This window comes from Aquila chrysaetos, chromosome 5 (assembly GCF_900496995.4).
Source record: "Aquila chrysaetos chrysaetos chromosome 5, bAquChr1.4, whole genome shotgun sequence".
Taxonomy (NCBI): Eukaryota; Metazoa; Chordata; class Aves; order Accipitriformes; family Accipitridae; genus Aquila; species Aquila chrysaetos.
In genome coordinates this window covers 2,825,959-2,849,103 of record NC_044008.1, presented here as the reverse complement: position 1 = coordinate 2,849,103, position 23,145 = coordinate 2,825,959, and the positions used below count along the sequence as shown (strand labels likewise).

At 36.7% G+C, this 23,145-nt stretch overlaps 1 protein-coding gene across 7 annotated transcripts in view; it reads right to left on the bottom strand.

Annotated features, from left to right (window-relative positions):
* CHCHD3 (coiled-coil-helix-coiled-coil-helix domain containing 3) overlaps positions 1–23,145 on the bottom strand; it is a 158,058-nt gene that overhangs the window by 84,389 nt on the left and 50,524 nt on the right. For all 7 annotated transcript variants that reach the window (XM_030015475.1, XM_030015476.1, XM_030015477.1 and 4 more), the window contains one exon: positions 20,576–20,720. In XM_030015475.1, the coding sequence (XP_029871335.1) occupies positions 20,576–20,720 (145 nt within the window). The remainder of the gene's footprint in view (positions 1–20,575; positions 20,721–23,145) is intronic.

The following is a 23,145-nucleotide window of genomic DNA, read 5'->3' as shown; positions in this document are numbered from 1 at the left end:
CAAAATAAAACCAATGTGGTTTGCCAGCCTCCAAGTTCTCCTTTATTAAAAAAGTGATTACATCCAGTAATCCGGAGTTAATATTAGAAAGGCTCATAGAATTTTCCAGCCCGTACTACTCACAAAGTAACTAATCATTCAAAGAGATTTAAATTAATTTGGGTCAAATGAGACTCAACATCATCTTCCAGGTGCAGCTGCTCCCACTGAAAAGGTTACTGATCCCACTGACGTGCCTACGGAGTTGTTCATGTGAATCCAGCGGCGAGGGAATCAGTTTAGCTCACACCATTCATTTAAACTATTTCAGCAAACAGATTTTGCCCAAAGCAAATTAGGGAAGCGTTCGCATGAATTGCTACTAGGCCAGTTGGTGAGGGACACTCACCTCTACCAAGGGGAAACGATGAGGAGCTGCTGAAGCCTTTAACTTTCTCCACTAATATTACTGGATCTAGAAGAAGTTGCTTGCCAAAGAGACCAGGGTCTGTCCCCGCAGTAAATGATGGGGAGGAGATGTCTATTGACTTTCCATTTCAGCTTCAGCCCTGTGATGTTCTGGCTACCAACTGAAATTATTTGCAATGGTATATGATTTATATTCTATGGGATTATTAATATATTTGACACAAGAAATTACAGATGTTTTAAGAGCATGAATCCATTCCTTCAAGAGAAGTTTAATTATTAGATACCATAAAACATAAAAAAGCTTTATTTTACAAGCACTAATTTTATCATCTGCTGAGATACAGTGAACCTTGCCACAGAAGTGGTTACTAAGAATTCTGTATTACGTCTTTGGACCAAAATACATGCTTGAAGATAATGTACACTACCAGTTTCTTTCAAACTGACAGTTTATTTTAGGCTAAACACAGTTTGGTGGCCATTATCAAGAAAACTGGAATTGCTCAGGCATAGCTGCAGTTACTGGTGTTACTTGTTTGGGAGCTTTCTGATTTAGTGAAATCACTAGCAATTGTTCAGCCAGTAATTAAACCATAAAGCCGAGACCTGTGATTTTCAGTCTTTTGAAAGCAATAATCATCAGAATTCCCAGCACCATTTAAATTATTCCCGTCTAGGATCACCGGCATCATTTGTGTTATCATTCATTCCCTTCATATGGCTGTATCAGTAGCTTTATCCAAATTACACGCTACTGTCTGCTATTTTACTGAATATTCACTATAAATGTCCATCTCTCAACAGACCTGGATCCATTTCTTAATTGTAATATGGGTGTAAAATTTTAGCATTTCTGTTTACTCATTCCTGCAAGACTTTCATCAGCATACAAAAAATATTTGAAGCCAAATAAAACTTGAAAGACTGGACGATTGTTTTCTGCACATTTTTTAAACCAAAGACTGCATTATATAAATTTCACGATTCCCCTAAGTGCCTTTAAAATTACAAGCAATTTAGACCATGATTCACTTTCATGCAGACTCTGACTGCATGCAATTTTTTTCCCCCCATCTCAATTATATCTTAATATTATGGGGGCTGAAATGCATTAAATAAATCATATTTCATAGTAAAGCAATAATACTTACATGCATTTTAGAAGAAATTGTCCTGCATTATAAATGTATTTATAATGTCATTACTGTATTTTCCACATTGACTGAAATATTAGGCAGCAGTGACTGCTCCAAGCTACGGATGGAAGCTTTTAGCAAACCTTATGTTTATTCTGCTGCTGGTAATTAGCTGTTTTAGTTAATATAATCCAACATTTACAAACAGCAATTTATCCAATATATAAACTCGCTCCTGTAATTAGTGAAACATTGTTATTGATTAAGATTTAATATGGCGGTTGCTGTTTCTGCAATGTACTACATAAAGGGAACGATCACTAATTTGTCAGAGGACAGTTCCTACTCAAAGTAATCTCCTGGCAAAGTACCATGAATTTAATTCTCTATAAACTATTTTCTGCAATATTTTATCCAATCTGCAAAGTTTAAAATGTTTTAAAGGAGCAGGTAATAACAAAAAGAAATTTAACAGATAATTACACACCCATTCTCTCTCACAGAGACTAAAACTACTTGATTATTCTTTTATTGCAGAACAAGTTCAAGGTGATACTTAGATTACTAAGACCCACTAGTCCTATTCAAAAATATTTTGAAGGACACACATAAAAAAAAAAAAACCTACGCCATCATTTTAAATTCAACAGTACATACACTAAAATGGTATTACACAAAAGTATCAATTGTTCTGTCACTAGTACCAGTGAAGTATCAGGCATTGTATTTTGCATAGGAGTATAAACAAGAAAAATTAATTGTCAGAAAGATGATTCTTTCTGAAAATATTTCAGTTCATGGCAGAAAAATAAAGAAAAAGTTTACAGTCTTTCAATTATAAGTTTAAGGATGAACTCACACTATCAAAACTTGAACCTGAACTGTAATTTCTACTAACAGCACTCTCTGGATTCATGCTTAAATCCAGCAGCGTTGCTGAAAGTGAAATATGAGTCCTAGACTCTTCTACTAAATCACTCATCTGAATAGACTGTCACCTGTTAGGGATATCACATTTTATACTTTCATTATCAAAAGCAAATGAGGCAACTCTAAGTGAAGCACAATTTCAGCTATTTAGATTTTCAGAGCATGTAGCATATTTCAGTAAAATACACAAGTAATGTGCTCAGAAGCACCAAATAGTATACAAGGTAAATGTAAATGTCTGAATATAGAGCTAGTTATCTGTAATTCTGAAAATCTGACTCAAACCCAACTTTAAAATTCCATATTTTAAAGCTGCTGTAGTCCAAAAGATTTTTTTTTTTTTAATCTCCAAGCAATGTCAATTTTTACAATGCTATTTTGTTTGGGTTTTTTTTTAAGTTAATAAAAAAGTAAGAAATTTTCACTGAGAAATCAAAGAACATATTTAAAAACACAAAACACTCATTAGTCTAAAAACCTCTCTGTAAGTTTGACTGAGAAAATGTATGCATTATCTAAAAGTTTAGTATAAAGTGGAAAAATTATGAATATTCCAGTCTGGGAAAACAAACACCCTCATAATATTACAAGAGGCGCTTACACACTTTGGTAATGACAGAAATAACCAATATAAACTTATTACAGTAAGAAAAAATGAACAAAACTACATATATTTTTGATCCATTCCTAGATACCTGTGGAATTCATAGAGTAAGACTCAAGGACTCACTTTTAAATGTATTCTTATAATTTAACCCAGTTACATAGATATAATGACCAGGGGAATACTGGAGGAATGGGGTTTCTGTTACAGAGAAAGTCAGGAAAACTATTATATTCATTAAAATTCTCCTAAAATGACTAGTTTATCATCTTTGCTACAGAACAGAGCAAGCTGAGCATAAATTATTTATGATGTGTAACAGTTTAATGGAGTATAAAATAGCTTTTTTTCTTCTCACTAGTAGTACAAGTTCTGATTTTTTTTGTTGTTAGCTCCACACTCAGCAACATACTCTACCCATTTACAATTATGACAGATGCAACAATTTTAAAAATTGTTCTATATAAACTCTAACTTAAAGGAATTACTTATACCACCTATTTATTATTTTCTTAAAGTGCTATCATAGCATCCTGCAGAGAACTGTTGAACTGCATGAAATTGAAGTAAATCACAGGACTGTTGTCACTTCCTCCAGAAATTTAGTAAAACCCTTGTATCAAACTTGCGTATATCCTGACATCGTATCAAAAAAATCACCGTTGTGGGCAGATGCACTAAGATCAACTTTCATCCCCCCCCCGTGGCCACAATCACTCACTCCATTATCTTGCAGAACATGGTCCAATCTCAGGGAATGCGTGAATGAGTAGAAATCTGTGATTAACCAGGGGACCAAAGGGATTTTAACACCAAATGGTTAAAACCTTGAAAAAACCAGAACTACAGAATGTACTATACATCACAAAGGAAAAAGGAAGCCAGTATAAAACCGCTAACTCCCACCAATTCTTCACAAATGACTACGAAGAATAAACATGTTGTGATACAGAATCACAGAATGGTTTGGGTTAGAAAGGACCTTTGAAGATCATGTAGTCCAACCTCCCTGCCATGGGCAGGGACATCTTGCGCTAGATCTGGTTCTCAAAGCCACGTCCAACATGACCTTGACCATTTCCAGTGATGGGGCATCCACAGCTCCTCTGGGCAGCCTGTCTCACCACCCTCATCACATAAAATTTCTTCCTTCTGTCCAATCTAAATCTATCCTCTTTCAGTTTAAAACTATTGCCCCTTGTCCTGTCACTACATGCCTTGATGAAAAGTCTTCCTCTGTCTTTCCTGTAAGCCCCCTTTATATATGGAAAGGCTGCAATAAGGTCTCCCCAGAGCTTTCTCTTTGGGCTGAACAACCCCAACTCTATATGTTTGCATTAGGCAAAGTTTTCTAATAAAAAATTAAGGACAAAGAAGACCCCTCACAACAAAACATGCATCATGGGAACAGTTTTCATTATGATTCATTTTCTATTTTACTATGAGCATATTTTGTGTGACATGGATGTGGGTACTGTTATAATATTTATACGTTTTGGGTGCAAATCACCTTAACTGAATAAGATGTCTACACGATAAGACAACCACATTTCAGCTAGAGCCCATCAAGCCCAGACAGTCATATACAGAGAAATGGACACTTCTACAAGATAATCCACTTCATCATAAAGTTGATGTCTGAAACAGGTCAGAATCACATCCTAAAGGCACCTATTTCTCTTCAATTATAAAGAGATCCTATAGTGAAAAGTTCTGGCACAGCTGATTAGACCTGTAACTAGCTGAAAATGTAGGTAGAGAAAATGTACCTCTGCTTGCAAATGACTGTGCAGCTATACTTCGAATAAAAGCTTACAGCAAGACCACTACACAGTAGAAAATCCAAATACTAAGCTTTTAAGGCAGCATAGACTGGAGATTCCCCTATTTAGATTTGTTCATCCTCTGCACAATTAACCATCACGCACTTGAAAGTAAACCTGAACTGCCAGTAAAACTTATTTTGTGGATAATTGTGAATGAACCCCTGTATTTTTCCTTCCATTTATTGATCACACTTGCACTGAAAGCTATCAGGAAAAGAACTAGTTGTCTCCTTACTGTTCCACCATCTGTACAAAAGCCTTGTGTCATCCTCTCCAGAAAATAAAATTACTTTCCATTCATTTTCCACTCCACAGAGCCTCAAGCTACAGAGCATCAGAAGCAAGAGAAAGAAAAGAGTTAAAGACGCTACATATGCTTCATCTCCATCTTTTCTGAGGGCCTAAGCCAAATTCATTTCATCCACGTAAAGAGAGAGAGAGAGAGAGGGGAGAGGGAGAGGGAGGGAGAGGGAGAGAACCCTCCACTAACAATAAATAAAATTCTTTTTGTTCTGCTGAAATTTTGAGCATTCACGTAGTTTCCAAGGAATCTGATATCTGCCAGGGAAATGGTGCTCATCACATCTATTTCAGGACACCTCCTCCTTCTACCTCCAATAAAATCAAATTAAACTTGGACATTAACATGTCCATAAGCCTCTGGGAAAAAAAAAAAAACAAACAGAGATCAGATTCAATAAATTTTTGTCAGAGCCTGGCAACAGTGTTCCGCATTAATTTCGTCTGCCATACGCATGCTCCATTGCCGAGAGCTCCCACGGGCCAATTCATACAGCCCAGCTACCTCCACAGCTTTGCTGAACGTGCATTCTCCCAGGACTGCAGAGATTATACGGGATTCCTTCTGCAATTATTCCTTCCACCAGCTCCAAGGTGCTGTAGCATCAGGTAACAGAAGTAAAGAGGACAATTAGCTCCCAGGCATCATAGAAAAGAAGCAGTAGTTTGTCCTGAAGATATGAACAGAAGGACTTGGTGGTTCTTTTGCGGGGAGAGAGAAAGGGGGAGAGAGAAGGGGGAGAGAGAAGGGGGAGAGAGAAGGGGGAGAGAGAAAGGGGAGAGAGAAAGGGGAGAGAGAAAGGGGAGAGAGAGGGGAGAGAGAAAGGGGAGAAGAGAAAGGGGAGAGAGAAAGGGGAGAGAGAAAGGGGAGAGAGAAAGGGGAGAGAGAAAGGGGAGAGAGAAAGGGAGAGAGAGAGAGAGGAAAAAAGGAGGACATAAATGTAGAATGGGGTGACCAAGGGCAGGAGAGAGCTACAGGGCTGGCAGACGTGGAAAGAAGCAGTAGATTTGAGAAAGAACTGGGGTATTGGGAAAAGTTTAGATAGAAACAGATGTCTAAGAAAACAATTTAAGAACAGAATTTGGGAAAGAAATACCCACATTTAAAAAAAAAAATTAAAACCCAAATATGATCCTATACAGAATATGGATTGACTCAGAATTCACAACTGTCAAGACTACTTTTTGTTTTCAGGACAACCTGTAGACCTTACAGAAGGCGTGACAAGATGAAAGTCCGGGTCTCTGCAGTAGTTCACATGGAATAATACTTATATCACTGTCTCCAGTATCTAAAATCTTACATGAACTTAAACATCTTTCCTTTCATGGGACTTTGGAAAGATGAAGAGGAGAAGGAAGAAGATTTGTTTTTTAAAACAGAGAAAACTACAGTCAAGTAAGGTACATCAAAACAATAGTAACATAGCAAAATCATGGTTTTATAGGTTCCTTTATCTGGTATTTCTTATCTGTTGAACTTCAGCTCCGAACTCCATGCTTACACAATCTTTAGACCTAATATATTTATCACCTTTACACTGTCTCAGGCACCAGACTGTCAGCACTCTCTGAATAGGTAATATACACAGCTTTTTCCATTATATTCCACGTCCAATGGATGCTACAGGCCTCTAGAATGAAACATACCAACCCAAATGAAATACTGAATGAAAAAAAAATAATTTACAGTGCTTTCAGATAAGTTAATGCTTCATAACACATCCTACAAAGAGAATTTAGACTACAGAAAGCAAGACCAACACAATCAAATGAGTTCACCGGATCTGGGTACCCAACTGAAAATCGCTAGAGCCTCATTTTTTATGATACCTATGTAATTTTTTTTCCCTCTTTCTTCAAAAGTAACACTAACCACCTCTAGGAGACTTTGCAGTCTTAATACTCCTAACAGACTGACAGATTTACTTGTTGGGGCAGCCAAAAGTGCTGTTACACACACAAAAATATACTGTGCACTAGCATTGCAAAATTCAAGTAGTCAAAAATTATCATGTGGCTGACCACACTGCAACTAGCAAATTTTCAAGCTGGGCATAATGACAAGACAGAAATTTGTAATATCCACTCTATCAACTATTTAGCCACTGTTCATAAAAGGCACTTAAGTTTTTTTCAGAATCTGCTTTGTCCAATAAAACATTAATGGAAATGTTGATCAGCATTAGCAACTATCAATCTGTATCACTACAGATTTCCATCTTATCAGGATACTTCATGCTCATCTTCCAGTAGAACATCTCTTACTCCTCAAGGCAACATGGATCTGCTCCCCTAATATACCAGGATAGTATACCAGGATTGACCATCAAAAAAAAAAAAAGGGGGGGGGGGGGGGGTTGTCAACAAAATAAGGATGTCAAACATTTGACAGATTTTGAAAGATCCTTCAAGGGTTGTGACCTCTCACTTTAAGGCAAATACACACCCCTGCCATACTGACTCACAGCAATTATGCGGTCACCCTCTTCTCTTGCTACAACTACTTAACTGCATTTATGCTTGATGGATCTTGACCACCGGTTTTCTACTGGTCTAGTGCAGGAAGACAAAGCTACTCTTCTAGAAAGGACAGCTTAATTTTTCCATAAGCCTCCAAACCAAACAGGAATATGGGAATAAAACTGGCAGCAGTGGAAAACAGTGTAGGCTAGCAAGAAAATCTGCTTAAAATAAATGAAGGCTTGCCTTAATACCCCCTTCTTTTCCATAAGGTCAAAGCTGTTCATATAAAAATTTAAAATTAATTTTTAAGACATACCAAACCGCAACAGAAAACCATAGGCACTATTTTTCTGCAGTACAATAGCTCCCTTGCAGGTAGCATGTTCAAAGAATGATTTTCTCAAGTTCAGTATCTTCTTCCAACATCATTATTTTCAAAAGAAATAACTATGGTGGGTTTTTTTCTCATGCTTCAAACGGGCAGATAAAAGTGAGAAGGAAAATTAAAATATTACATGAGTTACTACAAGGTAAAACAAAGATTCAACTGACCTACTTATCTGCGTACTTCTTAGAACATCCCCCATCACTAAGGCAGAAACAACACCCACTCATTATCCTTCCTTCCAACATCCCTCTTGCCTACCTTCAGAAGCATTAAAAGAAAATCTGATAGATATTCTACAGACGTATTTCTTCTCTTGCACCAAAACAGCACGTGCATTAGCCATCACTGTGAGTCTGCTGTCATGACTTGAATATTTGGTAGCCCTTCAGTTGCCTTACATGCTAGAAATGACTCAGCTGTCACTGTTGCATACAGTAATTCTCTTCCCTCTGAGAAGATTTCATAGCAGTCTTTTCTGGCTCTAAGTGCAAGAACCACCCAGCGAAACAGTGCAGAAGGCTCCTTGTTGGGTTATTCACAGGCTTAAAGACAGACACATGGTCACAAATGGACTTTGGAAGTCAACCTGTATTTACTTCCAACATTACTTTAGTAATTTTCAATTCACTCTCACACCCTTCATGTGTACACACGCCAACATTGCACTCAGCCAAAAACATTCACCTATACCTAAAACTCCTTTTTCAATCTTATGGCTTTTTTCCTTTATGTATGCTAAATGCCCTAGTAGAAATTATTTTGAAATGCAACCATTAAAGGTATGCTAATGACTATGAATTGTGACAGCTGCTGTGGAAACAAGCCTGTTGGCTCAGGCACAGCACCATTAACTATCTATCATAAAGTACTCTGGACTTGCTCATTTATTACCACTGCATACATAGCCCAAGGCGGGGGGGAAAGACGGAACAGCAAGAGTTTCTTTCTCCAAGGCAAAATCATAAGCCACTTACTTATCCCAATGTCACGATCCCCACTGTTTATCTGCATGATAATTAGGAAAATGAGAAGTAATGAAATTTTTTTTATTTATTTATTTACAAACGTGATTTGAATTCAACCATCTATGAAAAAGACAATGCAGTATCTTACCATGCTAACAGACTGGTGGATCTTCCAAGCACACAACTAAATTATAAGTATCAGCCAGATTAACCAAGAAGTAATGTGAGAAGCAAGTATTATCATCTTCTTTTGCCATGGCTTCCCAAAAATTCATGTTGACGAACTTCCCCCATATCCTTATTATGACATTTTTTAAACAGCAGACTTTACAGCTGAAACAAGTTTCTGCTTTCAAAATTCATTATTAAAAAAAAAAAAAAAAAAGTTTTGCAGGCTACATGTTGAAATCAGTATATTTTGAAGCGGAAGGTACCTCCTGAAAAGAAAATGGCTTGGTTTCAATTCTCCACATTACTTGTATAAATCAAAGTTTGGGGTTTTTTATTGGGAGGAACACAGACACCCATATATCAGATTTCCCAAACACACCACTTCAGAGAAGACACTAAAACTGTGCATACAAAGGCTATCATCACTACATTTCTTGGAAGGATTCTGAATTTCCAGCTACAAACTCCACTGCACTTTGCAGGACAGAGATGACATACTGTGCTATTGGGAACAGTGAAACTAAGCAGACCTCGGAGGACATACTATCAAGAGAATAGTTTTTATTACCGAAATAAAATGGTATATTAACATTCCCAACTTATTAACGCTTACACTTTAAACTCTTCCCTCCTTAAAAAAAGGAGGCAGACTAGTTTTTCCTCCATGCACATACTGGCCCGCCTACCATAGAATATATCACACAAGTAATACATGATAGGACTAAAAAATTTCTTAACATCCATATATAAAAAACCCCAAACCCACAGAATTAACCATGACATTCCATTTTCTTTCCTCACCCTATCTCTGAAATATCCTTTTTAATTGGATTTGTATACACCTGCTTTCGATACATTGGTACCTATCGCTACAACACTGAAGCATCTCAACATATTCCAGACCAGTGGGAGCCTGATATGAAAAGACATAGAAAATTAAAATTACATCAAAAACTGATTTTTTTTTTCTTTGTCACCTCTCTCCCTTCTTCCCAAAACACTATTCCCTACCAGTATGCCTTTTTCAGAATTCAGATTATCATCAACTCTACCAAGATAAGTATTAGCCTACTTCAAATACCTTAAACCATCCAGCATGTTTTGTGACACTATGTCAGTGAATCTATGGTAATGATTATGAGAACACTAATAGTAACTGTGTTAGATCACACTTTTGGATCACATTTCATTCTGACTTATGATAGATAAATTCACAAAAACTGTTATCTTTGGTGAAGGTTAAATCATTTCTTCCTGAAGATGACTGTTACACTAACCATTATCCGCTGTAGGCTCTTTGCTAACCAAATGTGGTAACTAAGACCGAGAACTGATGGACAAGGAGAAGCAACAGAACTTTTCAATCTTATAAACTGCATTTGAACTGGGGAAGAAAAAAAAAAAAAAAAAAAGGCATGCAACAGTATTTCACAGTCATCACTTAGTTCTCCTATGGAGACACTGAGGTTTCACTACTTCAATAACTCATACTAGAAACACAAGTCATCTGATTTTATACTAATAAATAAAAAATATGTCAAAGTGCACAAAGAGCAAAAAAAAGAATTAAAAACCAAAACCAATAAAAATGTCTCAGGCATCACTTTTCTGTTTTGGTTAAAGCAGAATATGACATCACTGTTGCAAATGGTGATAATGTAGATGGTCCTGCCACTTGCTTTGGCCTTACCAACATTAAAGTCAGAGTGCTTTTTCATTTGTTTGAAGATACTTAACAGAGCTTTCCTAAAGTATATTTTTTCTCTCTGTCCCTCATACAAACACAGCACCAGACTTAAGCCTTCAGAAATGCATAAGGAAAAACACTTTGTTAACACTGACCTGGTGGTACCAAGGCTGGAAGGTCACTTCCATGCCTTATAGCACTCAAAGTAGAGGAAAGTGGTACAGGGTTCATTCCCTAATTAAGGGTACTACAAAAGAAGCACTCAATGAAAAAAAAAAAAAAAAAAAAAAAAAAAAAAGAAGGGTGAGGGTGGGAGTGGGGAGGTGAGCTTTTGTCCTTATAGTCAAGAAGATAATTTTCCAGATGGGAAAGAGATGTAAAAATCGGGTGGCAAAAGGACTCCCAAATGCAAAAGAGCTTCAAGTAGTAGATCAAGAACACCGAGTCAGCTCCTCCTAAATGAGGCAATGTAAATGTAAATAACTATTTACCTACCAGTGTCTCACCCTTAATTACCCTCAAGTTTAAAACCCAATGTTGAGCGTAGTTGTGAATATAAAAGTTGGTGGGACATAGTCTATTCATCTCCTTAGTTACAAGGAAATTCAACGTTTCTTCCTCTCCTTCTCCTCCCTCCACTCCTCCCATTCCCAAGAAATACTGTCACCACAAAACTGCCTTGACAACAGAGAGACAACATGTCTCCCAGAACAAAGGCATTTTCCATTATTCCAGGATTTCCGAGATGTAAGAAGCACACATCCCACTCGCTCTTAAACAGGCTCTATCAACAAAACTCAGTATCCAGATTCTCAACTGCTCTCAATAAAAGGGGAAGTATACAAAATTAAGGGGAGTTATACAAAAACAAAAGGGATGTCTACAAAATAAAACTATCAAATTAAGCCATAAGGAGCATTACATGTACCACTTTGTCATCTTACTGCTACTCACAACAAATCCCCCTTTTTTTTTTTCAGCTCAATACTTCAAAAGGAAGGGCCCTTGCCTCGGAGCTTGTGTGCAACAGAATAGGCAGCATCTTGTTTATAACAAATACTACAACAGTACACACAGTGAATATCATAAAACAGCAACATCAAGACCACTAATCAATGTAGTGACTTCTTAGTAAATAATGACTTTTTTTTATATATAGGTGCCTAGATCATTTCCAAACTGTCCTCATTCAATGGCTTAAGTCCCGTTCCTTCAGCTGGTGTACCTCAAGTAAATACCCACGTTACACAGTGAAGAGTCCCCAGAGAAGTTACAGATATCATGAAATAAGGATTTTCATTAATTATTCAAGTGGTCATTAGTAAAACAAATCGCTCTTAATTTCCATCCCCTCTGTCCCCCAAAAAACCTTTCTTCTTGTAAGTCTTCTAATAAAACCCAAAGGAAGATAACTAGAGTACTCTAAAGGAGAGACAAGGGAATGTTTACCTAACCAAAATTAACCTCACCTGAGAGTAAACAAGTATTAAATGAAAGTCAGAATGAGAGTCTCAAGACCCAGCAAATTGTTTTGTTGAAATGGAGGAGACTGTATTATGTTTCAAAACTTCTGTCAAATGAACATGTTTTAATCCATTGCATGTATTTGTACCATGTCATGTACAAGGACAAGTCTTGACAACTCTTTGATTTGGCTTTTGTTGTCATACAACTGGCAGGCCATACATGCTCCGAAGGCCCAGAAATAATCAAAAGGAGTCTGGATAGGAATATTTATATACAAGCATTGTGCTCAAAGCTTCAAGAGAACATTATTTAAAACATTCTTTTCATGATATCTTGAGGGCAGAAATGGGACTTCTCTCTGGAAGAAGGGAAGGTATACATAAAAAGGATTAATATGCTTACTTTTTGCCCATGCATGACAAGGAATGATGATATTCATTTGAAAAGATAGCATGGCAATTTTGTTAGCCATTCAATAAAAAGGGAGTAGCAAGAACAAATTGGTTAATGAATGAGGGAGGAGAGAGAAGAGTATTATGCAGTGAATCTATAAAAATGAACTCAATTTGAATTCAACCAAAAGAACAAATTGATGGAGCAGCAGGCTTTGTAAAGCACTAGATCTTCATCTGGATGCTGAGATAACACAGTGATTAATTTTGCTTCTGTCAAATATCTTGGGTTTTGCTATATAAGAATTAAAAAAATAGCACACTTTTAAATGCTGTTTGACTATCAAAACACATTCCTCTCACCATTCAAAAAGAAATTTTAAAACAATAAATGCTCACTGTATGTACCTTACTTGCCTTCAAAATTGTCTATTTTTACTGTGTTTTTCCTATCTGTCAAACTTTGACATAGAGAAAAAAAAAACAATTAAGCATTACATGTAAAAATTTTAAAAAGACCCAAATGCCTATAACATGTTGCCAAGTGAAAAACTGAAGGAAGGAGAAAATAATTTGTATTTTTCCATTGAAACAAATATTTTAAATGTCAGAATGGACACTGTAAAGGGACAGAACAGAGATACAGGTAAGCAACTTCTTATTGTAGATCACAGGCACTTAATGGCAGTGTCAGAGATGAAATAAAACATTTGCTTAACAGTTCACATGATGGAGTTCGTACTGGGATTACAACCTAGAGCACGAAGAGTACTATCACCCACAGGCTATTTGAAATTATTTTTACTGTTTAACTATATCAAGGGCGGGGTGGGGAGAGGGAATTGTTCACTCTTATAGATAATTTGAGACATGCAAATGGGTCTTTACCATTTCTTCAAGGCACATATATTTGTCCAGATAAGAAAACCATTCATGATTTGCAAATATCTGATAGGAAGCCCCATTTCTTGCATTGCTGGAAAAAAAAAAAAACTTTATTGATCTCTATTAGCATAGCAACAGCTTCTTTTTCATACGGTGGAGTTTCACATCATCTATTTAACATGCCAGAAAAGACAGAAAGCTAGATTTCTATCCCAAAACACCCTACTGCTGCAGTAGAAATGCCAGAAAGAGAGCAAGAGAGAGTCAGTGAGAGAAGAAATGTGTGCCAGGAGAGACATAAGCCATATCCATGATATTATGTTTATTCAAATGAAGATGAGCACGTACAGTGCAATGGAGTTTAATATTTTCAAAATGTAAATGACTTCTTCATTGTATCCCGCTTCCTTCTCTAAAAAGCAACCAAACCCCTCTCCTCCAAAACAAAACCAAACAAAAAAAAGATAAGATCACATCCTCAATATTCAGAAATAACTTCTTCCTCCATTCTTGTCTTTTATGCAGTCTTCTACAACAGGAACAACCAAACCCAGATTACTTCTGCCCATATGACAAGAGTACTAACGCAAAAAGACTATTTCCTGCAACAGAACTGCTATTTCTAAACCATAAGAACAGCAGCACAAGGCGAAAAAGAACCACGTACATAAACCTAAACAAAATTTTATGAGTAAATCTCCAGAAGTCTCTACTTCCAAAGAGATTTCAAGAAAAATCTCTACTTTCAAAATTATAAAACTGAGGAACAAGAGACAAAACAACTGTCACTAAATTTAATTTTGTACCATGTGGTTTCCAAAGCTTAAGTCTAATTTTCAAATATGAGCCTTTAATACTTTTACTATTATAAATTGTGAATTATAGTCACCAATCATACTGTACTTTTCAGAAACAGCTTGGCCCTCCCTACAGTAAGCAATCGTGTTTTGCCTCAGGCTATGTAGTTTACCTCAAATTATTTCAGAATCATCTAAAAAGATTCACTTTTCTATTAAAATGATGAATGAGCTAAATGAGGTATGTAATAAATACTGCAGGTTTGTAAACAGACTTCTTTTCTCTTGAGAACTAATGCCTTAACTCATTTAGTAATTCTTCCCCCTGGTATTTTCTAGTGAAGTCATCCTTAAAATATGGTTAGCACAGGACTGTTCAGAAAGAGCAAGAAGGGTCAGAATATAATATGCATATGGAAAATAGGGGACCTCCTCTTGACAAAGCTAATGAATTGAGGACAAGAAAAATAAATGCAACACTAAAGCAAAGGTCACTGCATAGCACACGTACGTAGTGACTAGGACCAGCCACCCAAGGATGACAGGGAAAACATCTAAACAGTTCAGACACAGAAGAGTGAAACACTCTATTTTAACAATACGTATTCAATTATGACAGTAGGTCAAATTCACTCCTAACATAACTCAACACGCTTCAGCTCTAATATATCGAGGAATGTATTTTGTCTATTGATTTCAGTGCTCAGCAAAGTAAAAGAAGAATTATACATCTCAAATATGATTTTGCTAGGAAAAAGTACCCAATAATCTGATTACCACATTCACCTAAGGTCCAAAAAGTGCTCTTTAATATAAGGATACTTCTACAAAATTGATTTTTTTTAACATAGAATTTATTAATAGAGCTTCTTGTGTAGAAGATAATTTACAAAACAAAAAAATACCTCAGCAACAACAGAATTCATTCTCTAACAGGTACTTCAATGAAAGCCTGGAACAATACATGGGGAAATATATATAATTGTATTAGTATGGATACAGATTTCTAATGATAGCAATAATCAAATTTTAATGTTACGGTTACAGCAAATGAACAGAACAGTATTTCTATGCCTCTTCAAAGGGAAATGAGATTTTAATGTCATCGGCAGCTCAATAAAACCATTTTCTAACATACAGGGTCTTAATGACAGCTTGTTTCAGTCCAGACAGTGAAGCAAATATGTTAACAGTAAACTCCAGGTCATTATAAGGAGATGGAAATACAACAGGTCCTCTGCAATTTGGATAACTATTGATTTTTTTACTCCATATTCTCTACGTCTCACCCTGACTCACATAATGACTCAAGTGATAGAACGTCAATAAACTATTTATGGCAAAGCTACCACATTTAAAACCACTCAACAAGACTATGCCCAACTCAACTATCCACAATTTTTAGATGTGCAGCAAAGATCTCCAATAATAAATACCAGAAAGGAGGGTAGGTCTGCTGCCTATGTGAGTAAAACACAATACAAGTATTCTTGGAGTAGTCAGAAGTATGGGGCCTTCAACTGTACCCGTCTTTGCTAAAGAGGACCATACCACTACCAAAATTCTTTATGGCTAGACGGAAGTAAAAGACTTCATTTATTATGAAGTACTCCTTCAAGAAGGATGGGCAGAAAAAATATCATATACATGCTAAGGGTATGGAAGAAAGAAATATTTATTATTGGTTGCACTGCTACAGGCAGTTCTCAAGCATGACTTCAAGCACACAGTGTACTTTGTCCTTTGGTGAAAACACTCAGGGATACTTTGCAAATATCATGTCTCAAAACTGACTGCAAGTAAAGCTAAAGGTACAAAACCACTCTCTTTGGTGGCAAGGGCAGTTCAAGAACTTTTCATTTTCTTCCCCCAACAACTTGCCCTCCATATACATTTTGCTATGTCCTCACTTCAGCTATTTTTGTAGTCAAGCTATAAAGCAGATTGTGGGCATGCCTGCATTTGAAAAAGGTCTCCAGGACAGATTGTATTGTATTTGCTTCAGTCCACAACACCTGCACTGACACAACAGAAAAGGAGGTGAACTGCATTGCAGAGCTGGAAATGGGCAGAAAAAGAGGTAAAGAAATTCTTCATCAGCAAGGCATCGCTTATACCTAACACCGATGTACATCTGTCCCTTCAAAATAAGCTAGTTCATTTCATTTGCCAGACAGGAGGGAAAAAAAAATAAAAAAAGGAAAAAAACAAACAAACCAAGGACAAAGAACTTATCCCAAGTCAGCTCATTTCAGCACCAAATATCAGCCCCACTGCAATGGAGACAGCAGGATCACACAGCCAGAGATGGGTGAGAAGCCAGAGGAGATGCAAGACCTCACCAGCTCTTCAGCATGCTGAGTCTCACTGGCATCGCTTTTTAAAGACTACACCCAAATGCTGTGGGGTAAGGAAAGTTAGGCTACGTCTGAAATACTCCTCAAAGTCAGCGACATCTGAAGGCATTACTAAAGGAATCAACAGCAGATGGATTTACTTCTGCTGAATTAAGCATCAACAGTTGAACAAATCCTCACACTGACTCCACAAGGGATTTCTAGGGCTTTGGTCAGGGTCTGGAAATTCCACTCTATATTGTAATTTCTATCTTGGTTGGTAAAAACATCAGAATTACTAGTTTGTAAACCTCTGGATCTTCCCCAAAATTGTTTTTGAAGCAGCTGACATCCCATCAGCCACTTTCCAGTCCACTTGTACTGAGCGAGCTTTCTCTAACAGCTTACACAGCACATAAGTAGTTCAGCTATCATTAGCTCATCTATCATCTCCAAGTTTCTTTCAGAGCTTTTATGAATACCACCCAGGCTTGAAGAGCTGTTATTGGTAAAACTGTCCATTTCCCTTAATGTTTTCTACTGAAACCTCAGATCTGAGACCTTGTTTGAGGAGACCTCTGCAAAGAAAACTTTTGGCATGGGAACTTTCAAAAGTTCCTCCACTCTGAAGAGACACATGAAAAAATTAATTCAGGGTATTTTGCTGCTATGGCCTCATCTCTTCTGCGTGCTGCTCGTACTTCCCCGATCTGCTCCTGGGTCTACAGTCTTTGGTAGATCCTCGTTCCACAGCGAGCGGGTGTGAGTGTGCCTACACGTGCACGTGTGTGTGTGAGCTTTTACATCTTTTGTTAATTGTTTTTTAAAATCCCTTTTGTCATACTTTATGGTTTGGGTGAAAGGGTAGGTTTTTTAACATTTAGCCTAACAAGTGTCACAATCCTCATTCTGCTCACTTAAAAATTATTTCAGATTTTTTTTAAGGATGCCCTCCTTCCTTACCTTACCTTGCTGCCCAAGCTCTGCTGACTTCTTTTAGGGTTTGTTTTGGTTTGGTTTTTTTGAGAAGTACAATACTTTCATTTAAAGAGACAAATGATGTCTTTCTGTAGTTCTTGTCACCTGTAAAGCTTTTACTCATTTAGCTGTTCAGTTTAGCTTCGTTTTATCCATCTTTTTCATTTGCATGAGGAGTTAATGCCAACTTTTGGGGTATTAACACTTAAAAATTTCTTGTTTCTGAAACTATAAGCAGCAGCTGGTGTTAAAATTGTTTAAGAATGGGAAACATCACTTCAATCTAACAATTTTATGTCTATTTCTTAAAACTGAATTACCAGCCTTTACAAAGGAAAAATAAAATTCTTCCTTTCGAACCGTAATTTCTTTTCCTGTGCATTATTTAAACAATTTAACAGCAGCAAAGGAATTAATTCTGTAGATAATGCTACTGACATTTCAGAAACACTCTTTCTTCTCCAAAAAGAATCTGACAGATCAAATCCAGGCTACATAAAATACAAACCTACCATAGCAGTTTACTAGAACATGGAATTACTCATTCTACCTGACAAATGGTACACATAGATATATCCCACCGTGTTACAGATTTTATAAATTCAGCTTGGATACATGAAAGAAACAGCTAGCATAAGCAATGAAGCCAAGGGAATAAAAACTGACCAGTTACAGGAAAATAAAGGAGGCAGCTAATAGAAGGACTTGCAAGGAAGGTGAGAATTACTCCATGTTTTAATATTTAGACCCATTTCAAGGAAACAAACACACAAAGCTTACTTGCTACTTTGTTATCCTGCAGTACACTTCAAAGAATGAACAAACTATAGTGGAAATGACAAATTTGCAGGAGTAATAGCAAAAGTCCATAGCGATTTTCACCAAAGAACCTCAAGATATTTTAAAATTTCACAGATTGAAACAGTAAGATGATCAAAAATTAGATGACTACGCCAGGATACATAAGTCACTAGCAGAGCCTAGATACCTTGCTTCTCTTCTGATGTGCAAAATCTATGCCCTGACATGCCTATGCTTCCACAAAAGCACATTTTTGGTAGTCAGCTCTAAAATGTCATGCAGCAATGCTGTCACCATGGAAAGGCAGTAAGTCATGCTGTCCTCCACATGAAGGGACATCCTGTAGGATTTTAAGGTGTTTCCTTCATTTCATTAGCACCATTTGTATGTTGTTCTTCCAACTCAACATGCAGCGACACCACACACCTTAAAACACCACTCCCCAGGCTGATAAGGTTCAAAATTAGTTAACAGCAATTCTCAATTGCTTCACGTAGGCAGTAGTAACTTAAATATTCTAGAGTACGTAAAAATTAACAATAAAATTGACTTAATGGCTAAATAAACCAGTTTGATATCCATAATAAGAAATCTCTCAAGCATTGGGCTGATGAGAAAGGCGTCATGTGCTTCTCAAAAGCACAGTGCTAACTACAGTAGTAAGTGAAAGATGCAAACCCCCTGGTAATTATGCAAATAATATTCCCCATTATAAATCTTCAGCTCCTCATTAGGTTGAGGCCACAAAACCCTTATCTCTCCTGCACAATATTAAGAATCCAAGGGTTTAAGGCATAAGACTAAAGCTGTACCTTGCTCATAATTCCTCTCCATTTTCCTTTGTTCCCATATTTTGAAATGACAAAATATTAAACATTTGTTTACCATACTGTAATTATTCTTCAGCAATAATATTACCATAGAGGTGAAAAAGCATTGGGAAACGTCTGCAAAAGATACTAATACTCAGGTGTACTTAGATGAAATTTGCTTGGTTTTAAATTGTGATTTGGAAAAATAACATGAGCAATAGATTTTTATTTACACAGCATAGATAAAGCTATTGCTCATTGAAGTGATTGGTTTACTATGTTACCAACCAATAAACCTTAGAAAGCTTTGGTTTTATTTCACATACAGTGGGCCAAACAGATATTTATATAGTTGCTGACATAAGTGATCCCATTTATTTTCATAGGAAAGCTCACATAAGTATTTTAAACTTTTTTTTTGAAAATACCAGCCTGTTTACTATTTATAATCAATTTAAAAAAAAAGGAAGGCATAGTCATATCTCAGATAACAATGATTACTGTTACAAAGAAGGGTCAATACAGACTCAATATAGCAAGCAACTGCTATATACAAGAACTTATAAATCTGCCAGACATCTGAAATGGACTGAAATATATAGCGTCAGTTTCCAGAGGAAAACAGCCAGCCATATTTTACAACTTCCCTGTCAGGAAGTTTTTACACATCAGCTCTAATGAAATATGATTCTTTGATACAGAATTTTTCACTAAGCTGGTTCCAAGGTTTGAGACAATCATCAAAAGTTAGACTTTTTGTTGTTGTTTTCTAGTACATAAGAAACTTCAAAAATAATACTTTAAAAATTCTTATTATTAGCCAGATTTCTAGCCCAGAAATATTATGGACTCCCTTTAAATATGGAGTAATTAATTTCTAGAAAAGTTCTCTTGTATTCTGTAACTTCTTAACATAGAATAACCAAATTTAGTAAATAGACCTAGACTATCATATTACTTTTCCACCCTCTGAAAAAAAGACATTTAATATTATCCACACACACAGCCTTCAGAAACGTTAGGCTCTTTCCAATCAGCTATTCTTAAGAAAGAGAAATTTGACCAAAAAAAAAAAAAAAACAAAACACACTATTACCTAGTAATAAAGAAAAAACAAGTAACAAGAACAGATCTGCTTTCCTCTTCTACCAATAGTTTGAAACAAGTTTGAAGACATGGTTGCTTGAAAAATCTGAGACTTCTATAAAAGTTTCTGAACTTACAAAACGCTGTGCCTTCTGACGCTCCTCTTCTGTTGCAGCTCTCTCTCGAAGAATGGCTCGAGTCAAATGTTCATTTGAAGAAATCCTTTCTCGTTCCAGAAGTTTGCCAAACTCATCACGTACATACATTTGTTCTTGTTTCAATCTAGAGAAGGTGGAGGAAAATTTAGATTGAAGGTATATTTTCCAAATGTAGTTTAAAAGGACATAGGCACAGTCTCTTCAAAAGCAGTCACTGTAATACTTTATTATCAGCTTCTTAAGACACCAAAATACAAATATTTGCTAAAAATTCCACAAGTTTATTTCAGATTGAAGTGTCAAAATCAGAATACACAAAAGCTACAAGACTTAGTATCACTATTCATTAAATCATACAAAACACAAGTAATTCAAGAGCTTTATGAAAATATATTTTCAAGTAATCAGAATATGCATGGAGCTTGGTTGGTTGGCTGGTTGGTTTTGTTCTGTTTTTAAGGAACCCTTTTTCCAGGAAAATCCTTCCCCCCACCAGCCAGTGGGCACCCAATTTCCAGCTAAAAAGCTCCATTATTTTCTGCAATGGGATAATGCTTTCTTACCTCTGGACACACCATAAACCCAAATACTGCATCTATTTACCAAGCTGCAAAAAGATCGAACAACCATAATAAACCTTTCCCAGCGATTTGAGAGGATGAGATGAAAATAGCTATTGAACTTGTTGCAATGGTTAATAAAGGCAACTCCAGTCCCAGAAAATTCTCAACATTTATGTCACAAACCATAAATATATTTGAAATCTTCACTATAGTAGTTGATATAAGCACACCATATCTAATTTTCGTGAAAATACATAGATATAAATTGTTTAGCTAATAAAACTTATCTGTTGCATGTATGTTGTGACACTGAACGCAGAGTCAGCATTAGGGAACTCAGAATAGTAATGGCAGTATCAAACATTGGTTTTCAAATAGATTTTTGAAAGAGTGATGGAGAGGAAGCTTAAGTATTCTCAGTGCATTTATACGTTGTCAAGGGAGCTTCAGAGAACAAATCATAATGAGTACGGTCACTTTGTAAAAGGTAGTAGCATTACAGTACATTAGATTCTTCCCCAGGGAAAATATTTAAGTGAGGTGGGGAGGAAAAAAGACAATTACAAGATCTATTACTTCTGTGCTCAGACACAACCCTCTGAAACGCAGCAACCAACTGGGAATCTTTATAAAAAGTTTATTAAGCAGCATCTTCAATTACTCTAGCAAAAAAGTCAGATTATGCAGACATGGACCAAATTCCATTAAGTGATTTCCCAAGGTCCCCCAAATTATTCCAGCAGCATTGATATAACAAATCCTTCACACAATCAATGGTGCAGTCAAAACACAGTGGTTGTCTTTTCAATTGAAGAAATCATGTTTTGTCTAAAAAGAAAAAAAAAATGTCAAAATAGAAGTCTCAGCAGCTTTTTCTTGAGACACAGCAGAGAAAGCATTTAGCGCTTCCTGAGACTGAAGTCAGCTCCTTCCTCATCCTTTCCGGATTTTATTTCCCACAAGTGGTTTTCCCCTAAAAATGTCTCTTCTTTATGCATGCTGTACCTGGCAGAGTAATTGAAGTATATGAAATCAGACAATATCTGAAAAAATCTGCCAGAAGTTTCCACATTACAAACTCTCCAAAATTAAAAAACAAACACTTAAATGTTTACATCTAATTCTTGGCAAATTATTCCCACATCTGACATGACCTCAGTTAGTCTTCTCAAGCCTTCTCCTTGCCCCTGAAATTATGAACCTGCGCGAGATCTCCTCTCTACCTCTCTTGCAAGAAGAAGAAAGTCAGTTTTCCTAACACTTAAAAATAATGGGCTCCTAATGTCAAGAGAAACCCTTTGATGGCTTAACCTGACTGCTGTTACATTCAGCTTCCCTGCTAAGTACGCTACAGAGGGACAGTATGTTCTTTTCTACTTTTGCCAAAAATCTGCGTGTCCTTCGCTGCAAACTTGCTACAAGACGACAACCCAGAATCTCGTCTACGTTTGCGAGTCATCTGACTCCTCACCCTACAGCGAGCCATTAAAAAGCTTTTCATCAGAAGCTCTGACATCCCACAGAATTAGCAGACAATAACACAGCTGTGGTACAGCCACACCAGTGACAGAAAGGATGGCTATATAATGCTGGTTTCCCATAAGCAGAGAACTCAGGGCAAGACTTGCTATTTCACCTCAACCAGCCCATTTAAAATTAGTCCAGGTATCAACCCAGCTATTCCAGTTTTAAGTATCTTGGCCATGAACAGCTGTATCCTACCACAGCAAGAGAGGGAAGGATGGGGATAGACACCCAAAACTGGCACCTATAAAATCCCTACCAAAGTTGTATAACCTTACACCTGATCCTGTAAGTTACTGGTTTCCAAGTACACCATGTGATAAAAATCCCAGTAAAAGGATTCTGTGCCATCCTTTGTGGGCAATTGCATCTCACTGTCATTGCCAAACTGATCCCCCAAGGAACTTCCATCGCAACGGAGTAACTGATAGGAGTGCAGGGAAAGTCCCTCACTTCCAACTC